The sequence below is a fragment of the Aegilops tauschii genome, chromosome 3 (assembly GCF_002575655.3).
Source record: "Aegilops tauschii subsp. strangulata cultivar AL8/78 chromosome 3, Aet v6.0, whole genome shotgun sequence".
Lineage (NCBI taxonomy): Eukaryota > Viridiplantae > Streptophyta > Magnoliopsida > Poales > Poaceae > Aegilops > Aegilops tauschii.
In genome coordinates, this window is record NC_053037.3 from 18,167,222 (window position 1) to 18,187,942 (window position 20,721).

The 20,721-nt window shown below is 48.3% G+C and overlaps 1 protein-coding gene across 5 annotated transcripts; it reads left to right on the forward strand.

Moving 5' to 3' along the window:
* Positions 1-403: 403 nt before the first annotated feature.
* On the forward strand, positions 404-20,442 carry LOC109738379 (LEAF RUST 10 DISEASE-RESISTANCE LOCUS RECEPTOR-LIKE PROTEIN KINASE-like 1.2). 5 transcript variants are annotated; one of them, XM_020297474.4, is made up of 4 exons: positions 404-1,333; positions 18,594-18,629; positions 18,804-19,052; positions 19,191-20,442. In XM_020297474.4, the coding sequence occupies exons 1-4, from the start codon at positions 577-579 to the stop codon at positions 20,129-20,131; spliced, it is 1,983 nt and encodes a 660-aa protein (XP_020153063.1). In that variant the 5' UTR covers positions 404-576; the 3' UTR covers positions 20,132-20,442. The 5 variants fall into 5 exon arrangements, with proteins under 5 accessions (XP_020153063.1, XP_073365942.1, XP_073365941.1 ...); XM_073509841.1 differs by lacking the exon at positions 404-1,333 and adding an exon at positions 5,146-6,003; XM_073509840.1 differs by lacking the exon at positions 404-1,333 and adding an exon at positions 6,050-9,065.
* Positions 20,443-20,721: the final 279 nt, after the last annotated feature.

The following is a 20,721-nucleotide window of genomic DNA, read 5'->3' on the forward strand; positions in this document are numbered from 1 at the left end:
CAATTTGGGATTATCCAGCTTGTCGGGCCCATATTTCTACTGATGTGATGCTGTTGGGATAAGGTAGTTCCATCCACCTACAAACTAATCCATGACTTTCTTCTGCCTGCTTCCTCCTGATCACAAACATCACCAACCTTTTTTACTAGTAATAACTCATCACACAGTCACATGATCGAGGAGTTGTCCACATGTGCGGCAGGCCGGCACATATGACATGAGCCCGGAATTAAATTACCGGCAACATACACATCGCAATCATGAATTTGGAACCACATATGTAGCTAAAAAATAATACTGTTGCTCTCAAAAAATAAGTAATACTGTTAGAACCACACAAGGTGGAGCTTTCTTTTGCCCTCTCAGCCCTCAAAAGTCAAGAGGCAGCACCGGTTTCCCACTCGTGCTGATAAAAGAAAGTCCAAGGTATAGAAAAAGAGCAGTCAAACAAAGCCACACACCATTGGCATTTCCCCTTTCGTCCACCTAGCCAGCTTCTACATCCTCCCACCAAAGACTCCATTGTTTCGCACATCCCAACCAGAGACACATAATCCACTCTAGAATCTACTGTAGATGACTACGGCCGCGACCAGCCTGCCGTTCTTGGCATCGTTCCTCATCCTCTTCCTTCACCATGGGGTGGACGCCGAGTGCGAGCCGGTGGCGTGCGGGAACTTCACCATCAAGTACCCGTTCTGGCTCGGCGCGCCCAGCCACACCCCGCCGGAGCCCTCCTGCGGCCACCCGGCCTTCGAGCTCTGGTGCGGCATCAGCAGCACCTCGGCGACCATGCGTGGCTCCGCCATCCAGGTCCTCAGCATCGACTACGCCGCAAGCTCCCTCGTCGCCTCCCACAGCAGATTCTCCGGGCGGGTGAACGGCGTGTGCCGCGCCGACTTCAACATGTCCTCCAGCCTGGCCCTCAGCCCTTTCAACATCAGCCCGACCAACATGGCCCTGTGTCTTCTCTTCGACTGCAACGGGACGGAGCCGGGCGGGCGCGAGTACGCCAACGCCACCGCCACCTGCGATAGACCCGTCTTCGCGTACCTCGGCGGGAGGTACGACCGGGACAAGCCGCCGTCGATCCGGACGGGGAACTGCACCTACACGTACCTCCCGGTGCTTGGGACGGAGGCGGCGGTGTCCACCGCGGCCAACTACAGCAATCTCCTCAAGGCCGGGTTCCTGCTGGACTGGGCGGGCACCGGCGGCATCGGCGACTGCCCCGCCTGCGTCGCGAGCGGGGGCCAGTGCCGGTACAGGAACGCGATCGGGGCGTTGGCCTGCCTCTGCCCCGGCGGGAAGCTTCGCGGCCCGACATGCGCCGGTGAGTTCCCACGCCGCCACTTGCCTCTACTCTACTGTACTGCACCCGTACCAGTCAGCGGGCGCCGACGCGGATAGCCATATCGGCACATGCGCGTTTGATTATTAGTCTCATCTTCCTCCCTGGTTCGTTGCATTTCCGCCGCATGGTGCCATCCCGATCTTGCGTAGGCCCATGGAGATTTCACCTTTGGCTTTTCTTCTTCTCCCCGGTAGATATTCAGGCGGCTAGCTGACCGGCTAACACGCTGAGTACATCGTTGGTGGTGGCATTGACGGTTGACTGGTGGATTGCTGCGCCTGATTGACCTCGGCGCCGGCACGAGAGATTGGCCGGTAAACGCGTACGTTCGTCTCCTGCTTTCTCCGTTCCAAGGTTTTACCCAACTTTTACGCAATTCGTTCAAGATTTACTCGAGCTCGTTGGGAGCACAGGGGTGACAGCACTAGTTATTACCGTACTTTGTCCATTGAAATTTGAAGACGGAATAGAGTATTAGGTGTGGTACGTACGTAAGATTCGGTTTGTGGTGGGCATGTAGACCAGTGCGGTCAGTAGGTACGTGTATATTGCCCGCAAAAAAGAGTAGGTACGTGTATACTTATCTTAGAAAAAAGTAGGTACGTAGACCCGTGTATCACTGGACAAGTTTTATTTTAGCAACGCATCATTGGACAAGTGGAACTGGTGGGTATATAACAAGTGGTTTCTTAACCATCCTTCCCAAAATGTAAGGTGCGATTGCAGTCTTTGATGCATGACTTTGACCACTGATATATACAATCAAAGCACGTGGATATAAATGGCATCGTCGTATTTTTCTTACAAAACAAATTTTGTTTCATATACCTACATACTAGTTTTATAGAGATACAATAGGTGAAAATCGTAGTCAAAGTTATGCAACGAAGACCAGAAAAGTCAACCGGCGCCTTATATTTTGGGAATGAAAAAAAAACCTCTGAATCTTGTAAGGTCGGCATTGCGGCCGAAATTGGCATGCTGCACTTGTTCAGTCCAGACAGAGCCCAGTCCTCCATACACTTTCAGACGCACGGCCTGTTAAGCCTATATCTATATACTTATAGGACTTTCGGTTGAATTACATCTCGTCGGCCCACAATGATAGGTATTGAGCTATTGGCTATCAGGTCAGAATATTATCCTTGACATTAGCTCCATACTTCTTTAACGAAAAAGGGTTTTCCTCCGCTTTAGATTATAAAGCAATCATACTTCTTTTTTGATCCATGCAGAAGAACTGCATGTAATATTAACAACAAGAGAGGGTTCAGCTGGTCAAAAGACTGACATGTTCAAGCTTACAAGGACACTGAAACAAACAAGCACAAAAAAAGGACCCCAACTAGCTTCCGCCCATAGCTTAAGAACGAAAGCTACTAAAAAAAAGAAAAAGACAATCCTTAATATATTTAATTTTTATTGAATAAAATATATTAAAGATTTAGATTCTACGCATTTTTAGATAGCCGTTTGAATAAAAGGATTTAAGCCTTAAAATACACGTTCTTGGAAAAACCGTAATGTCTAACTAAGCCAAGTCCCACGTTGCAAATGCTATAATAATGCCCAATAAATGTGTGAACTCTAGGTTTGAAATGGACTTTTCCCCTCTAAAGACAGAAATTTGCATGGAGTTAAAATTTAAAAAGGATAATTTTGTTTTTCGTACCAATTAGTAGTTTTCTTAGTAGCCCATCTAAAAAAGAGATTTTTAGTGGTCTGTCCCCCGCATTTTTTTAAAAAGGCCGTCAATTAAGATCACGTTGTGTTTGTCCGATCATGGTATTCCTACGCCGGTCGATATACAAACCAGCACCGGAATATGGGATATATCTATCTCCCCTAGGAGGAACAAAAGAGAGGAGAATACATCCCGCTTTAAGTGCAGTCGCCGACGCTTATCCCGCCGAGGGGGAAGAAAGCTAGCGTCATGCTGCTGTGTAGAAGAGCCGCACTCTCGCCGCCGTGGACCGCGGAGGAGATGCGGTGCCGACGTCGCGTTGGAGGAGAGGGAGCCAGTGGGGCTCGTCGTCGTTGTTGTGGAAGAGGCAGTCTGGCCCTGCCGATGAATGCCGTTTTTTTTTTTTTTTTTGAGGGGGGAATCCCGTTGTTGAGCCAACCGCGGAGCTGGGCCCCAGGCAGCCCAGGCAATGGCCTTGGTCATCAGAAAAATTTCAAGCTTATAGTCTGAAAAATATGATTGGCCTGGGCCACAGCCCACTCTCAATCCTCTTGCTGGGCCTCAGGTCTGTGAAGGCTGGTCCAATACCACCTAGTGATCGAGAAGCTATCGTTTGCCAACCCTACCCTGCCGGCCAGGCCGCCGCCGCCCGCCGTCGTGCTCGTGCAGTCGTGCTCCCCTTCGATCCCTTTCTCCTTGGCTGCGGCCATGTTCAGCGAGGCGGCGACCCCCGGGAGGCGGCAGGCTGCCCGGCGGCAGGACCGTAGGAGGCCAGGAGCAACCTACCTCGGTCCCTTCGTACTTCTGCCTCAGCGGCCCAGCTCCGCCGTTGCACGGTGGTATTATTCCTCCATCCGGTCATCCCACAAAACTGCCATCTCAGCCCTTTCAAATCTCAATATTTCTTGCTAGATGCCTCTGTTTGATGAATGATGATGACAATTTAATTCTTACAAGTGCTTCCCCCTTTCCAGCATAAATATGGAAACCGATTTAGACATTTAGTAATTTTTGTTTCTACATAATTTTACAATCTTACGTGAAGGTAAGATGGATAAAAAACCCCAGACAATAACATCTTCTTTTCAAGTTCAAACCAAGGGATCCACGGAAACGGGTCCTTCAACTCAAAGAACTGATAATATCCCTCGCATTACAGCCCAACTCAAGCCCGGTGATATTGATTATTGATCTAATGATCATCGCGTCTAGTTGGAATATATTCTCTCCATCCCACAATATAAGAGCGTCTTGTACACTACACCAGCGTCAAACAACTGGGACGGAAGGAGTAGCATTGAATAAAAAGTAGCATTTTGCTTTTATTGTTTTCTGTTTAAGCAACCAAGAGCTGAAAACATGCCTTGAAACTGGGTTTTTGGCCCTTTGTTTTTCGCCCTGGTCATCAGCCAATCCAGGCTCCGCCACTGGCTGAGATGCAACATGCCACTGTCTCCCCTTCTCCATCTCATCTCGTTTTGTTCTCGTGCTCGTTGGCAAGCGACCTCCCGCATACTGTAGTATTTCTGTCGGGCACCATTGATCTATATGCTCCACCCAACTCCAGCGAGGTTACTCGCCGCTAATCTGTGTGTCCTGTAACACCACCGTGAGACGCACCCTCGGTATACTCCCCTTAACTCTGGAAAGGCTGTGACGTTACCAGCCATAACAGGTGCACTCCGTGCATGACCTCGCCTGAGATGGAGAATCGTTTTTCTTTTCCCTGTAAAATGTGATCTCTGTACAAACCTATCCCGACCCAAGAATCCATGAACAAGACGTACTTGTATGTATGTTTGGTCGACAATAAATCTCCCTCTGGACTAAAATTTGCACGGAGATTTTAAAATGCACAACCCAATAACCCGACAAATGATCATCTTTTTCGTCGGATACTGACATAGTATTACCTGTCAAGTCTGAATGTTGTATAAATATTGGAATCTGGCATCTAAAACTTTCTCGATGAAGGAATCTTGTATTTAGATAGCTGACAAAAGGATGGAGTATCCGGTATGGAAACAAACAGCCTATAAGCATCCAGGTTCATGTCACATCGCGGGCACACAGAGGTCATGCTGATGGCTTACCCGTCAATGGTGTTAGGATTAGAAATTCAGAAACCATGGCCTACAAGTCCAAGCGGTGGTTGAGGGAATTCGTGGATGACGATTGCTTAGCCCCGATTTTCCAGTCATTTGTTCGTACCACCATAGGATTCGTCCGCATATATCCTTCTTCAACCACGATATCCTCTCATACACATTTCTCCACCACCCCACGGCCAAATCTTCTTCTATTCCTATGGCTACTGCCAGCTGCTGGTTTTTGGTGTTCGTCTGGGTAGTATGGTGGCTGCCACCGGCGCTCGCCGGGCCTGAGGAGCAGCAAGGAGAAGGCTGCTCGAGCTTGGCCAAGACGTGCGGCAACCTCACTATCTCCCGCCCGTTTTGGATCGCCAGCAGGGAGGCGGGAAGATCGTGTGGTCCCTTGGACTTCCAGGTCGGTTGCTCAAACAACAACATTTCATTTCTCCGGAGCTCTGGATTCACTGGGTCCACTGGCTTTGCGATCATGAACATCTCGTACGATGATCGCAATCTGCGTGTCGTTGATGTACACAAAGAGGAAGCCTTCAACGTCACCAACGGCACCTGCAATTTCCCGAGTTGGAACACCTCCAGCAAGCTGGCAGTGCCGTTTAAGGTCAACCCCGCCAACCTGAACATCATCTTGTACAAGTGCACAAAGAGGGTGGCGCTGGTGGAGGTGAGATGCGCGAACGCGAGCAACGTGTTTGTTCGCACGGGAGTGCGTTTCGATGAGACTGGGAACTATGGCGGCTACGCCTTGGAGGGCTGTGATGCTATCGTCGTGCCGGTGATGGGCTCGGCGAACGCAAGCAACTTCGAACAGCTCATCAGCGATGGCTTCCTCCTGACATGGGATCCACCCCCTGCACGTAAGTTCACCTGTCGAATCATCTTTTAATCAAGTTCGTAGCTAAGCTAGGACGTGGGGTGCCTAAGTAACTTTCATGGATTCCCATAATCGATGGAACAATCAAACATGTTACTACTCACTAACCGAGGATTATGATGAAGTTGTTAGTTTTTTTCTTTTTATTCCTACATTTTAGAAATCCAGTGAATCAAACAGGCCCTAGTTAGTCTGAATTGAACTCCTGAAGTTAGGCCCATATATACAGCCTAAATTGGCATCACGCACTTGTTCGGTAATCCAATCGGAGTCCAGTCACACTTTCAGTTCTTTTTTTTTTTTGAGACAAAGTCACACTTTCAGCTTCAGACAACATATTAATTATTTGGAACTTTTGGATTGTTGAATTGGGAGTGGCTACAAGACAGTGGACTGAAGAAAATTTAAAGGGTCAGTCGATTTCTAACATTCTATTTCAACCGTTGGATCAAGATCCAACGTCCACAACTTCATCTTCAACCTGTGAGCATGCACTGTTTCTCTTCAACCTCAAATCTGACCCCAAGCCGCCAGCTACCACCAGCCTAACCACTGCCACCTGCCCCCCGCGGCCGGCGGCGCTCCAGCGATCGCCTCGCCGCGCCGTCCTCCCCTGAACCGCCCCACTGCCGGTCTTGCTGCCGCCCCCGATCATCCCTCTAGCCTCGCCCCGTCCAGTTTTTTCTCCGGAGAAGCCCCACCACCGCCGTCCACCTCCGCCCCCACCTAAGATAGATAATGGGGTGATGACGGCGAGCCCCTTCCTTCTCTCCAGGGAGGCCCTTCCTTCATTCAGAATTGACTGACCCGGATTCGAAATTCAGCTGACTGACATGTAGCTAATGTGGGTTGGATTACGGTGCGTTGGCCCCCAACAGTGGAATTCTGTCTGGCGTAGCGGAGTCCTTAAGCGTCAAATAGGTGGACAAACGACCATGTGCAGCTATTTGGGCCAGCTGTTGCCACAACCCATGTTAGCCCGTGCCTTTGTTTTTGTGAAAAATGTATTTTGCTTAATAATATTTTAAAATGTTGTCAAAATATCAGTTTGAAAAAGTGCACAAGAGACTGCGTGAAATGAAAGACATGTTCATTTGTACAAACAATTATATTCATGTATAAAAAAATCCATGGACTTTTTAAAATCGTATATGTGAAATAAAATGTTCATCATATATTTTATTTTTTCACATGTACAGAGAATTATATTCAGATGTTTAAAGAATTTACATAATTTTTAATGAACCAAAGAAAAATAATCAAAAGAGGAAAGATGTATAAAAATAAATATAAAACTGATACCAAAAGGAAAATTAGAAAAATAAAAAACCACCTAAAAAACATGGGAAACAAAAAACAGAAAACTAGAGAAAATTCCAAAAAAAGAAGAACAAAACATAAAACTGACTGACCCAGGAGATGTGCTAGGCCCAATTATGCGTCCTCGTTTGTGTTATGCCGACATTTTAGTGGGCGTCAAATAGGGTTTGTCAGCGTAGCCGGCAAACCTTGTTTTGGGTCTTAGCCCCTTAGTTGCGGGCCACCTGGGCAAATACATAAACCCGCAACCTCGCTCGTACTTTTATCCGAGTGTCATCTTTGACTCTTATTTGAGGCGCGTTGCACTAGATAGTTGGTTTCTTATCAGGTTTAAAAAGTTAGTGGTTGTTTCCATAATGAAAATCGTTGAGAAGGCTAAATTAAAAAGACGCTGTAAAGAATCAGTTTGGAAATTCATTTGATGCTTTCAAGTCCTTGGAGAAACCACTATTTAGAACTTTGCCAAGTTGCACGTTACAAAAGCTAAAATGACGCAAAGTAAAATGTGTGAACTCTAGCTTTGAACAGACGTCTCCCCTGCAAAGACCGGAAAATTGCACTCAATTTCTAAAATGCGCAGCCCCAATAGCCAATCAGTGCAAGGATCTTCATTCCTACGGATAGTTACCGCTGTCAAGTGTGAATGCCGTAGAACAAGCGCATGGAGTATCCAGAACCGACAGAACCAGCGTACCTAATAAGCATCCTGGTTCAAGTCACATCACGGGGTCTCTCAGGTCATGGTCATGGCTTACGGACAAAATGGGTAGCTCTCAAGGCCTCAGGTTTTAAAGGTCATGGCTTTCCGGTCTAAGGGGTCAGTCAATTGGGGAATTTCGTGGAGGACGATCGCCTGAAGAAACTTTCCAGTCAAATGTTCCGGCTAATAGTACTCCGCGCGCTCGCTTGCCGTCCCCTTATATTGATGGTGCTTCGACCACGGTATTTCTCTCTTCCGTGTAGCCGACCACCACAACCCCCTTTGGTACTGCTCGCTGCAATCTTTCCAAACCCCTTCTACTCCGATGCCTCCGAGCTCCTGGTTCCTCACCTTAATCTGGGTGTGGTGTCTGCCACTGATGCTCGTGGAGGCCGAGGAGCAGCAAGAAGAAGTCTGCTCGGCCAAGTGCGGCGCTGTTACGATCTCAAATCCATTCTGGTTCACTGACTTGGAGACGGGAAGATCATGTGGTTCGCCTGGATCGCCAGACTTCCAGCTTACATGCCTTAACAACAGTTACCCACTTTTACCGAGCTCCGTGCGCGTCACCCTCGGCTTTGCAATCCTCAATATCTCCTATGGGGAACGCAGCTTGCACGTCATTGATCTGGGCAAGCTGCAACTATTACACGACCCGCCCAAGCCCAAGATCTTCAACAGCTGCTTGCCGGTCTGGAACACCTCTACCAAACTGGGCCGCCCGTTTAAGATCTCCCCCATCAACCTGGAACTCATCTTGTACAACTGTACGGAGAAGGCCGCAGCGAGGGCACGCCGGGAAAAAGAACTGGTGCGGGCCAAGACGATGAGGTGCGTGAACACGAGCAACACGTTTGTTCGCGCGGGAGTGCCATACGACCCCACCGGGAGCTACTCCGGTTATGCTTTGGAGGACTGCGCTCCAATCGTCTTGCCGGTGTTGCCGTCCGGCGAGACGAACGCGAGCCACTACGAGCGGCTCATCCAAAGTGGCTTCCTCCTGAAATGGGAACCTCCCCCTCCAGGTAAGTTCACCCAGTCAAATCATCTTTTATTCTAGTTCGGCTAGCCGCAGTCCCTAATTTGCTTGGATTTCCCTAACCGAACCAAGCAATCAATCATGTTAGCTTAGTGCTCTCACTAGGTACGTCATTAGACATTCGTTAACAAGTTGAACTGGGGTATGGTTCAGAACAAAGTCCTCTGACAGAACTTGTGCCTAGTCACGGTGACTGAACTCTGAGCTCTTCAACTCTGCAGCACTGCCAATCAATATAGGCATCGTGGGCTTGTTCACTCATCTTCTGACAGCCCAGTGGAAAATAGACTCTGTGAAACTTGGACTAGTGGGCCTATGTTTATTTTTCTGGGGCAATTTCGGCCTAACCACGGTGCTTTGCTCATTAATGTTTTTAGCAATGCTTGTTAGTGGGCCTATGGTTTTTTAGCAACTGCGCCTATGTGGTACACTTCTATACTTTAAAAAAACTGTCATTTTAATGCAATGACTTCAGTGACTTATAAAAAGTGATTTTAATACGTCAAGAGAATATGTTGAATGTTCATGTAAAATATTTTTGTTTCATAGTAAAACTAATTTTATAATAATTAAAGAAAGTCCATATATTTGAAAATAACTACAAGAAAAATGGTCATGTATGTCAAAAGCGATGTTCCTGTATTTCAGAACAAATATTCATGTTGAAAAAAAGTTCAAGACTTTGAAAATAAGTGTAAATATAATATATATTTACGACAAAAGTATAGTAAAAATTCAAATAAATATAATTATAAATAAATTCACATCATAAGCCAGTAATTTGAAAAAATGGAACTAAAAAAGTGAAGAAATTAGACAATAACAAAAAAATCAAAACAAAAAGGCCAAAAAAGTAAAATTATAAATATGAAAACAAAAGGTAAGTAAAAATGATTAATATGAAAACAAAATCCACTTTAAGTGATTTGGATCAAGAAGACCATAATCGTTCTACAGTTTTGCTATCTCTAAGTTGGCTGAGAAGTTGGTTTCCGTACGCTGGCCAGGTCACACATCACAAAGGCTAGCGTTGCCAAAAAAAAAAGGTGCACTTCATGTCTAGACGTAGAAATGTGCAAGCAGAGGTTAGAAGCTTCTTTTATTAGATTAGATAAATGTCTAAAAAAGAGCACAAAATATCCTGGCCCTGGTTCCGGTGACATCATGGGCGCCCGGAGGTCATGGCATACCTTACTTGCAGATTTGATAAGTCATGGCTTACTAGTCTATTGGGAAACTTCCTGGATGATGATCGCTTGGCCCAAATTTCCAGTCAAATGTTACGACCAATAGTACTTCGCTCGTTCCCAAGTTTCCAGTCATATATATGTGGTTCGTGCTTCGAGCACGGCACTATCTCTTATGTGCAATCTACCTTCCCACAGCCATAGCCCATGACCAGTGATCCAGGTACCACCCTTTGCTATCCACTGCAATCTCTCCAAATCTTTTGCTCGGATGTCTCCCAGCTGCTGTTGGTTCTTATTCTTCATCGGTGTGTGGTGGCTGCCGCCGATGCTCGTGTTGGCCGAGGACCAGCAGGGGGGAGACTGCTCGACCATGAAGTGCAGCAACGTCAGCATCTTTCATCCGTTTTCCCTCACCGACAGAGAGACGGGAAGATCATGCGGTCCTGATCCCTACCCGGACTTCGATGTCGCTTGTAACAACAAGAGTATTCCAGCTCTACGGAGCTCTATACCCCTGAACAATGGCTTTAGAATCCTCAACATCTCTTATGAGGAACGCAGCTTGTATGCCATTGATCTGGGCAAGCTGGACGTGTTGAAATCCACCGACAAATGCCGTGCCGTGTTCTATAACACCTCGGTCAAACTGAACCGCCCGTTCAGGATCGCCCCCGTCAACCGGAACCTCGTCCTGTACAACTGCACAGAGGAGGACGGAGCAGCGGCCGCGGCACGTCAGGACACAGGCCTGGCGCAAACGACAGTGAGCTGCGAAAACGAGTGGGAGGTGCTTGTCCGTGTGGGAGTGTCTCATGACGTGACCGGGAGCTACAGTAGCTACGCTTTGGATGGCTGCCGTGCCGTCGTCGTGCCGGTACCGGCCTCGTCGGCAGGGGCAAACGCGAGCGACTACGAGCAGCTCATGAACGATGGCTTCCTCTTGACATGGAATCCGCCACGTAAGTTCACTCGTCAAATCATCATTTAATCAAGTTCGTACGTGAGCTAGGACGTGCAGTGCGTAATTTGCTTGGATTTCCCGTATCGAATCAAAGCTATAAATCATGTTAGTCACCAAACGGTGATAAGGTTGAGTTGATTGTGGCGGATGTTCTGCTTGCCCTTGACGTGGGGCGACCTGCCTGCACTAGTCAAATTGCCATGCTTGTTTTAGTTAGAATTTACCGGATCACTGTATACTAGTATATCTTGCCGGCATGGTGGCCTGGAATCCTTGTGCTATTTACAGGTGTCCAGTAGACCTGTGCATCATTGGACGTCTACTAACAAGTGGAAGTGGGTACACCATAAGTGTCTTTTGCTTAGTCTGAACTCTGAACTTCTGAAGTCTGCACTATGGCCAAAATTGGCTTCGTTCACTTGTTCAGGTGTATAATCCAGTAAGAGCCCAGTCAGAAATAGACCTCAGACATATGGACTTCTATAGGCTTGTGTTTATTTTTTGCAACTTTCGGCCGAATTGCAGCGCGTCGACCCCAGAATGCTGGGTGCTCCTATTCATAGTTTTATAAAGTGCTATGGGCTCGGCCCATATAGTGCTGATGTGCGAGGACCGGTCCCATCCAAAGAAAAACTGGCACGCTCCCAGCTACTTCTTGGTCTGTTAAAACTCGATTAACATGAATTGCTTTAAAACTTAATTTTGAATTTTTAAAATGTTCTCAAAATTTATAAAATATTTTATTAATTTAACATGCTCATGAAAGTTTAAAAATGTTCATGAATTTAAAAATCTTATTGTTTGGAAAAAGATGCGAATGAAACAAATGCTCATACTTTTTATTATAATCATGGATTTAAAACATATTTATGATTTTTTAAACGTCCATCATTTTAAAATGTTCATGTAGTAAAACAATAAATAATAACTAGAAACCAGAATGAAAGAAAGGAAAGAGTTTTTTTGGAAGAAAACCTATTATAACCCTTAGAAAAAGTAGAAAAGTAAAAGACAGGGAAAAACCACCGAGAAGTAGTTGCCGCTCGCGCCGAAGTTGGGACCGGACCATCATGCTCGCTCCCGTGCGATTTAGAGACAATTTGTCACAACCATTGCTCAATATGAATTTACCACAATGGTGGAGTCCGGTCTGCGTAGCCTATGAACCGTGTTTTGGACCTTAGCCCTAGGCCATGGCTATCTTAGAAAATCCCTTGGTCGTGGCCTTCCGATGCCTCTTAATAAAAAGATTTTCCAAACACTGGCAAATCTAAATAGCATATCTATCTGAATAAAATGTGTTTACTCTAGGTTTGAGTTGGAATTCTCCCTTGCAATTTAGCTACAATCTGTGACAACAAGTCATGAATTAGAATTCTCACGATGGTGGAGTTTGGTTTGCGCAGCCCACGAACCGTGTCTTGAACCTTAGCCGTAGGCCGTGGCTATCTAAAAAATAAAACCACCCCTTGTCGTGGCCTTACAATGCCTCTGAAATAAAAAGGATTTTCAAACACCGGCAAATCTAGACCACATACCTATCTGAATAAAATGTGTTCCGTCAAAAAGATCTGAATAAATTTTGTGTACTCTAGGTTTGAACAGGAATTTTCCCTTGCAAAAAAGAATTTCCCATGCAATTTCAATGAAACGCAACCCAGTGACTGATCGGGCTATAGAACCTTCTTTTCTATTGGATACAGTAATCAGTAACCTGTCATCCCTTAAGAAAACAAGTAACCTGCCAAGTGTGAAGGTTATACCAAGATTAGAGTACAAAGAGCACAAAGTTGCCGCAACCGAAAAAACCCAGCCTAAGCATCTTGTTCAAATCACATCACATGGTCAGAGAGGTCATGGTCATGGATTAATTACCCCGTCTATTTTTTCTCCGCAAAGAAAAAAAATTTACCCCGTCAGAGGGTAACCCAGAAATTTAATATGTCATGGCTCTACTAGTCCAAGTGTTCACTGGGGGCGTTTCAGTATATGTGGACGATGATCATTTGCCCCAGTTTTGCAGTCAAATGTTCATCGCTCACTCTGCCCTCCCATATATATATATATATATATATATATATATATATATATATATATATATATATATCTTTGGTTCTTCAGACCGCGGCACTCTCTCATACCTGTAGCTAGCCTATGACCACCCTTCCATCCACGGAGTTCCTTTGCTAAATCTTCCACTCCCATGGCTCCGAGCTGCTGGTTCTTCTGGGCGCTGTGGCTACCTATGATGCTCGCGGTCGCGGCGGCCAAGGAGCAGCAAGGGGAAGGATGCTCGGATTCGGCCAAGAGATGCGGCAACGTGACCATCTCCCACCCGTTCTGGCTCATGCATAACGAGTCGGAGCGAGCGTGTGGTGTCCCAGATTTCGAGGTCACCTGCTTTCACAACAGCACTCCAGTTCTACGGAGCTCTGTGCCCATCGGCTACGGCCTCTCTATCATGGATATCGATTACGGGGCAACGCAGCCTGCGAGTCGCTGACGCAGGCAAGCTGGAGCTGTTGTCCAACGACTGCCTGCCGGTCTGGAACACCTCGGCCAAGATCGGCGCCAGCTTCATGATCGCCCCCGACAACCTGAACCTCGTCCTGTACCGTTGCACGGAGGCCGCGTCGGCCGTGGCCGTGGCGCGGCGTGACAGGGAGCTGGTTCGGACGAGGATGAAGTGCGGTGACGGCAGCGAGGTGTTGGTCCGCGCGGGAGGGCGGTACGGCGAGACGGGCGGCTACAGCGGCTACGAGGGCTGCGACGCTGCCGTCACGCCGGTGCTGGGCGCGCACGGCAAGGCGAACGCGAGCGACTACGAGCGGCTCATCAACTATGGCTTCCTCCTGACATGGAAGCCCCCGCGTAAGTTGGCCCGTCATATCATCTCTTGATCGATCCAGTGTGTGGCTAAGCTAGGACGGACGTACGCCCAGTACGTGCCTTGCCTTTGCTTGGATTTCCCTTACCCGATCAAGCAAGCTATCGATCGTGCCACTCGATCTCTTATTTGAGGATAAGGCCGTGGACCCGTAGTAGTCGTCGTGCCCAGTTGTGGCGGGCACTTCCACCTTCCTGGTCGCTGAGTACTGTGCGTGCGCCCACTTGACCATAGCCAAGTTGGCACGTGCTGACATGCTTGTTCTAGCTAGATTTTCTCCGGTGCACTGCATCTTGGCCGGCATGTTGGCCCGTCATATCATCTCGGGTGCAGGCATGTTGGCATTGCGCAAGTTAGTGCCAGTACCCTTGTGTGCTCTAGCCGGCTGACCTCGCTGTGGCCACGAGTGATGGTCGGGTAAACGTGCAGCGCCGCTGTTAGTTTGTGACGAGCTGGGCGGCAGTGCCTGTCCATCTTTCTATCCAGTTTGAGACCCTGTAAACTCCTCCTAGCTAGCATTCGCCTGTTTTAGTGTGACGCGTGGATTATTTCACAAAGAAAAACTCCGGCTACCTTTTTTTACCTGGGCGATCTTTCTACTATCTGTGGGTCTGCGTCCGCCCATGTACCTAGGTCGATTTTTCTCGCTTTCTGTTCAGAGCCCCGGTGCTTTCTGGATCCCCTTTAGGCCTTGTACAATGAGAGGTGTTTAGAGGAGGTGCTTAGAAAAATAAACCAGACTTTTTTTCTGTAGAAATAGGCACCGGTGCAGCATAGATGCTTAACTAAGCGTCTCTCCTGTAGAAGTAGAAATAGGCACCGATGCTTCAGAAAAATCTGGTTTATTTTTCTAAGCATCTCTCCTTGTACAAGGCCTAGCGTAAACAAGGACTTCTTTCTCTCGCCGGCAACTACTGCGCTAGGACCGTACTAGTACGACTGATTAGTACTGGTACGAAGCGGCGGTTCGATGCGGCCTGTAAAGCAAACTACTCCAAGTGGGTATATGCTGTAAGCCGGTAGGTAACGAGCACACGTACGTCATTGTGTGCAAAATTCGTGCCAAAACTGTCAATACGTACGGTCAGCTAATTGGAGTGCTGTCAAAGGTGTACACGCATGCGCTGGCCAGCCTGCATACAGATACTAGTCTGCGCTTACATCTCACCGGTTCACGTGTACGACCACTGTTACCAGTCCTCACACAAGTATCCAGCTAGCTCACACCCATGGGTCCATGGCCGACAGGAGCGTGCACCAGCCGCAGCCGATCGACACGACGAGCCCGGGCTCGCATCTTATCCGGTCCAGTCGCATCACTGCTCGACCACGACCGGGGATGGCTGAAATGCGCGTGTGTGGACGTTGGTTGCACCGGTCAAATGTTCCGGCTGATCACTCACTGAGCCCCTTCCCTGATGTGTGTCCATATACGTAGTAGGTACGATGAATATCACAGCTGATACAATTCTATGTCCTCCTCCATATCCACTCCACTTTGTGCCAAAGAATTATCCTGCTACGTACTCGCCTAAGCCATCTACCGGAATCATCCTCTCTCGCATGTTCCCATGGCGCCTGGGGCCTTGCCTCTTCGTCTCCGTCGCCGTCGTCGTTATCGTCGCTTCCACGATGCCGGCACGGATGCTCGCCGCCGCGGCGGCCTGCGAGCCGGAGCGATGCGGCAACGTGAGCGTCTCAGCCCCGTTCGGTGTCGTCTCGGGCTCTGAGGAGAACCGGTGCGCGCAGTCCGGGTTCCAGGTCCACTGCACCGACGGCGTCCCCTACCTCGGGTACTACGAGCCCGGGTTCGGTCTGCAGATCCTCAACATATTCTACGTCAATAGTTCCTTGCTCGTCTCCGACGTCCACAAGCTCGGCGACTTCAATCTCTCCGGCGAGAGAGGATGCCATGTCCCCACGGCCAACACCGCCACCAAAATCGGGCCTCCGTTCTCCATGAGCCTCCTCAACCGGAACCTCATCTTCTACAACTGCGCCAGGAAGCCGAGGACGGCGCGCCGAGCGGGGCTGGTGGACACGGTGTGCCGGAACAACACGTTTGTCCGCGCAGGAGGGCGGTACAACGCGTCCGGCAGGATCGATAGAGGGTACGCCTTGCCGGGGTGCAACGCCACCGCCGTGCCGGTGCTGGGGGCGTCCGGCGAGGTGAATGCCGGCGACTACCAGGAGCTCATCAGCGATGGATTCCTCCTCACATGGCAGCCGCCGACGCCGGTTGCCGGTAGTGGTGAGTTCAGTCGTTGAATTAATCATTTTCTATCGAGTTCCTAGGAAACAAGCAATCTGGCCTCAGCTTCAATTAACTATGGGGCCATGCAAAATTAATGGCGGGTTGGCAAGCCGTCACCGTCGCCGTCGCCGTGGCGGGCCATGGCGGGCGCTCCTCGCCGCCGCCGCTGCGGCATTGCCGCTGTCCAACGGCATCCCCGAAATCTAAGGGACACTAATTAAAAATTGGAAATGCGAAACAAAATAGCGCGTTGACTCTGACTAGTCAAGCCGCTCTGGCCACCGTCCTTGTTCCCCAAGTCGCACATCCCACCCTCCGTTCTGCCTTGTTAACTAGTCCTCGCCAGCTCCGTTCAGTCACCATCCCCACCCCAACCCATGCCGCCGCTCCAGCCCCCTCTGCTCCTGCTCCTGCTCCTCGCTTCCTTTCTCCGGCTGCCGGTGCCGGCCACTGCGGCCTGCTCGCCCAAGAAATGCGGTGACCTGAACATCACCTACCCGTTCTGGCTGGAGGAGCCAGGCAGGCCGCCCTGCGGGTCCCCGTCGTTCCAGCTGAACTGCAACGGCAGCCAAGCTCTCCTCACTCGCTCCATGTTCGGGGCCTACCAGGTCGTTCAAGTCTTCGCCGAGAACTCCTCCTTCCTCGCCGTCGACAAGAACCTCCCGCTCGACGACGGCTGCCCCAAGTTCTGGTTCAACATCTCGCTGGGTCTCGGGCTGGGTCCGTTCGTCATCAGCAAGAAAAACAAGGAGCTGCTCGTCCTCGACAACTGCACCAAGGAGGCGACGCCGCCGGGATTCAACCGCACCCGTTGCGCCAGCGAGTCTTTCATCCGCCTTGGCGGGGAGTATGGCGGTCACCGCGAACCGGGCGTTGTCCCACCGGCCTGCCGTCTCTCCGTCGTGCCGGTTCTTGGTTTTCCGGGCGGGGGCGACTACGTCCGGAGCATGAAGCAAGGGTTCCTGCTTGAGTGGGCGGTGCCGTCAGACAATTGCCCCAAGTGCGAGGCAAGCGGCGGGCAGTGCAGGTATGCCAACGACGGCACCGGGTTTTCCTGCCATTGCTCCGGCGGCGTGTACCCTGAGAAGTGCGGTGAGTTGAGGAAAATTAACTGACAGCGCCACCATGAATTTCCCTAGTCAGTAACTAGTTCTTTGATCAAGCTAACCCCCTCAAAATTTCAAGTGCTAGCGACCGATTCAGTGACTCCAAAAATGCCTGACGTAGGTAGAAAATTTGACACTGCCATCTGACATAGAATCGCTGTCAACAACAGATTTACTGCGTTTTACGTCGCTGTTGCTAGGAGGAACATAGAATGCTGATTGTTGTTGTTTTTTCAACTCTTGAGTGCTTGCTTGGTTTCTTGGAGCTCCTGCAGACTATTATTTTGTTTCTGGTAGGTAGTGATGAAGTTAGCCCATTGATTGAGACGTTGGATGATTGGAGCCTATGGATTCCTAGTCAAATGCGTTTGTTGAATTAGTCAGCAACGCTATTCAACAAAGATGCCGTACTGACGGTTCCAAACAGACTATTCCCGTAATTGCCCGATCGATGCGCTTACTTTTCTGTGCCCTGGCCCGTGTTTCAAACATGTGGAAGTCAATGTTATTGCAGCTGTTTGTTGTTGAATTAGTTAGGTTAGGGGTGTAACGTTGAATTGGACACTGTGGTTTGCTTAAGTGGCTACTTAGAGATGCTGATGCACATGGTAACTGAGTATTGCACTGCTTAAGCAGTGCAGAAGAGTGGCGTGATGCCAATCATTATGGCAGCTTACAGCATTCCATTTAATATTTCTCTGTACCAAGGCACCAAGCTAGCTTCAATGGAACTATCTAAAAAACTCTGCTCGTTTTCTGGAAAACTACGATGGCACAGTTGCATTTTTGTTACATTTCGACTTACTGCAAAATGTATGAATCTGTTGTTTTTGGTGTCACCTTTACGATCTAAGTGTCATGATTGTGGCTTCTATGATTTTTTTTTCTTCATATATATTGACACCTTCACTTGAGAATCTGAAATTCAGCTGTTGCTGGATTTTCCTCATTAACCAGTCACAAAAGGGAGTTCAACTTATGTAGAAGCTGGCATAGTTATCATGAAAAAACCAACTCATCCTACATAAAGTTCTTCTCGTTTGTCAAGTGATTACTCATACTTCTTGTTTGCTACTTCATAAAGCGTGAAAATATTGACAGACTCTTCTTATGCAGGGGGCAGTAAAAAGACGACAAGAATATTCATAATACGTGAGTGCCAATCAACTATCAAGCTGCTTGGCCCATCTATTCCTTCGGTTCTTATTTCCTTGTTCCAAATTATAGCATAATATGGAGAATAAGGGGGCGAAATCTCATGAAGAAGAATTAATCAGATCCCTTGGTTGCTTCATGTTGCTAATGCGTTATATTTGTTGTGAACAGTTGGATCATTAGGCGGTCTTGCTGCATTAGCGGCGTTCGTCACCTATCTCTTGCACCAACGAAAGAGGAAACGAGCTGTAGCTTCAGACGAGTTGATGCGAAGTGGATCTTCAATGACGTCATACAGTAAAGACCTTGAGCTGGGTGGTTCGCCTCATATCTTCACTTTCGAGGAACTTGAAGTAGCTACTGATGGATTTAGTGCTTCAAGGGAGCTCGGTGATGGTGGCTTTGGAACTGTTTATAAAGGTAAAACACATGTTTGCCAAACTCGCTTGTAAATCTTAACTTCGGAACTGTTTAGAGCTCTGTTCTCAAGTCTCAAGTGTATTCTTTGATAAAATTATCAACTTAGACAATGACAACTTTGCCATTTTTGTCATTCAGGAAAACTCAAGGATGGGAGAGTAGTAGCGGTGAAACGCCTTTACAAGAACAACTACAGACGGGTTGAGCAGTTCCTCAACGAGGTAGACATCCTGTCCCGCCTGCTCCATCAGAACCTTGTCATCCTATATGGCTGCACGTCGAGGATGAGCCGTGACCTTCTCCTGGTGTACGAGTTCATCGCAAATGGGACAGTCGCGGACCATCTTCACGGATCCCGCTCGGCGGAACGAGGCCTCACATGGCCTCTAAGACTGAACATTGCCATAGAAACGGCTGAAGCACTGGCCTACCTCCATGCCGTCGAGATCATACACCGTGACGTGAAGACGACCAACATATTGCTGGACAACAGCTTCCATGTCAAAGTGGCAGACTTTGGGCTGTCGCGCCTGTTCCCGCTCGAGGTCACCCATGTGTCGACTGTTCCACAGGGCACACCGGGCTACGTCGACCCCGTGTACCACCAGTGCTACAAGCTGACCGACAAGAGCGACGTCTACAGCTTCGGCGTCGTGCTGGTGGAGCTGATATCCTCAAAGCCTGCTGTGGACATGAGCAGGAGCCATAGTGAGATCAACCTGGCCAACATGGCTCTCAACAGGATTCAGAACCATGAAGTTGTTCAGTTGGTTGATCTGGAGCTCGGCTATGACACCGATCCCGAAACAAAGAGGACGATCGACCGCGTGGCCGAGGTGGCCTTCCAGTGCCTGCAGATGGAGAGGGATCTGAGGCCGTCGATCAAGGAGGTGGTGGAGATCTTGACTTGCGTCAGGGACGGAGACTGTCGGGCTAAGAGCATGAAGAAGAAAGCGTCTCAGAAAGAGGACGCGCACTTGCTCACGGAGGGCCTGCAGTTTTCGCCTGACTCGGTCATCCATAGATTCCATAGCCAGTCAACTAACCACTCGGTAGCATCGAATGCTAGCGGGTTATGATGTGCTTTGTATTGATTCTGAAGAAATAAGGCCGCCCTGTCGATCGGATGAGTTGTATATAGCATAGAGTTTGCTAATGAGGTGATTCATCTTCTAATAAGTACAGGCTCACGGTTGCAGTAACTCTGCATTTTTTAGCTTGGCAATGATTCAAATGGTAGGTGTATGTACTAGGAGCAAATTCCAGGGTAAGCACTGTAATATACATATAGTCAGTTCAAGATTGAATTCAGAAGTTGAACTGATCAACATTCATATTATAAGTAATCACACTGTACTTATACATAGGAATAATGTACAGTTATTAGAAAGAGGACGCGCACTTGTTCACCGATGGCCTGCAGTTTTCGCCTGACTTGGTCATCCATAGATTCCATAACCAGTCAACTAGCCACTCGGTAGCGTTAAATGCTGAAAAGAATATTGCCGAGGCCCTTTTTGGCACTCTTTGACAATGACAAAACAAAGTTCCCAATTTTTTGAATAGATTTCGATGGATTAAAGATGAAGATTAGAAGATACCCTTTTAATCAAAAAAATTATATTGTTATGATCTCTTGTTTGATGCATTAGAAAAGTAAGGATTATAA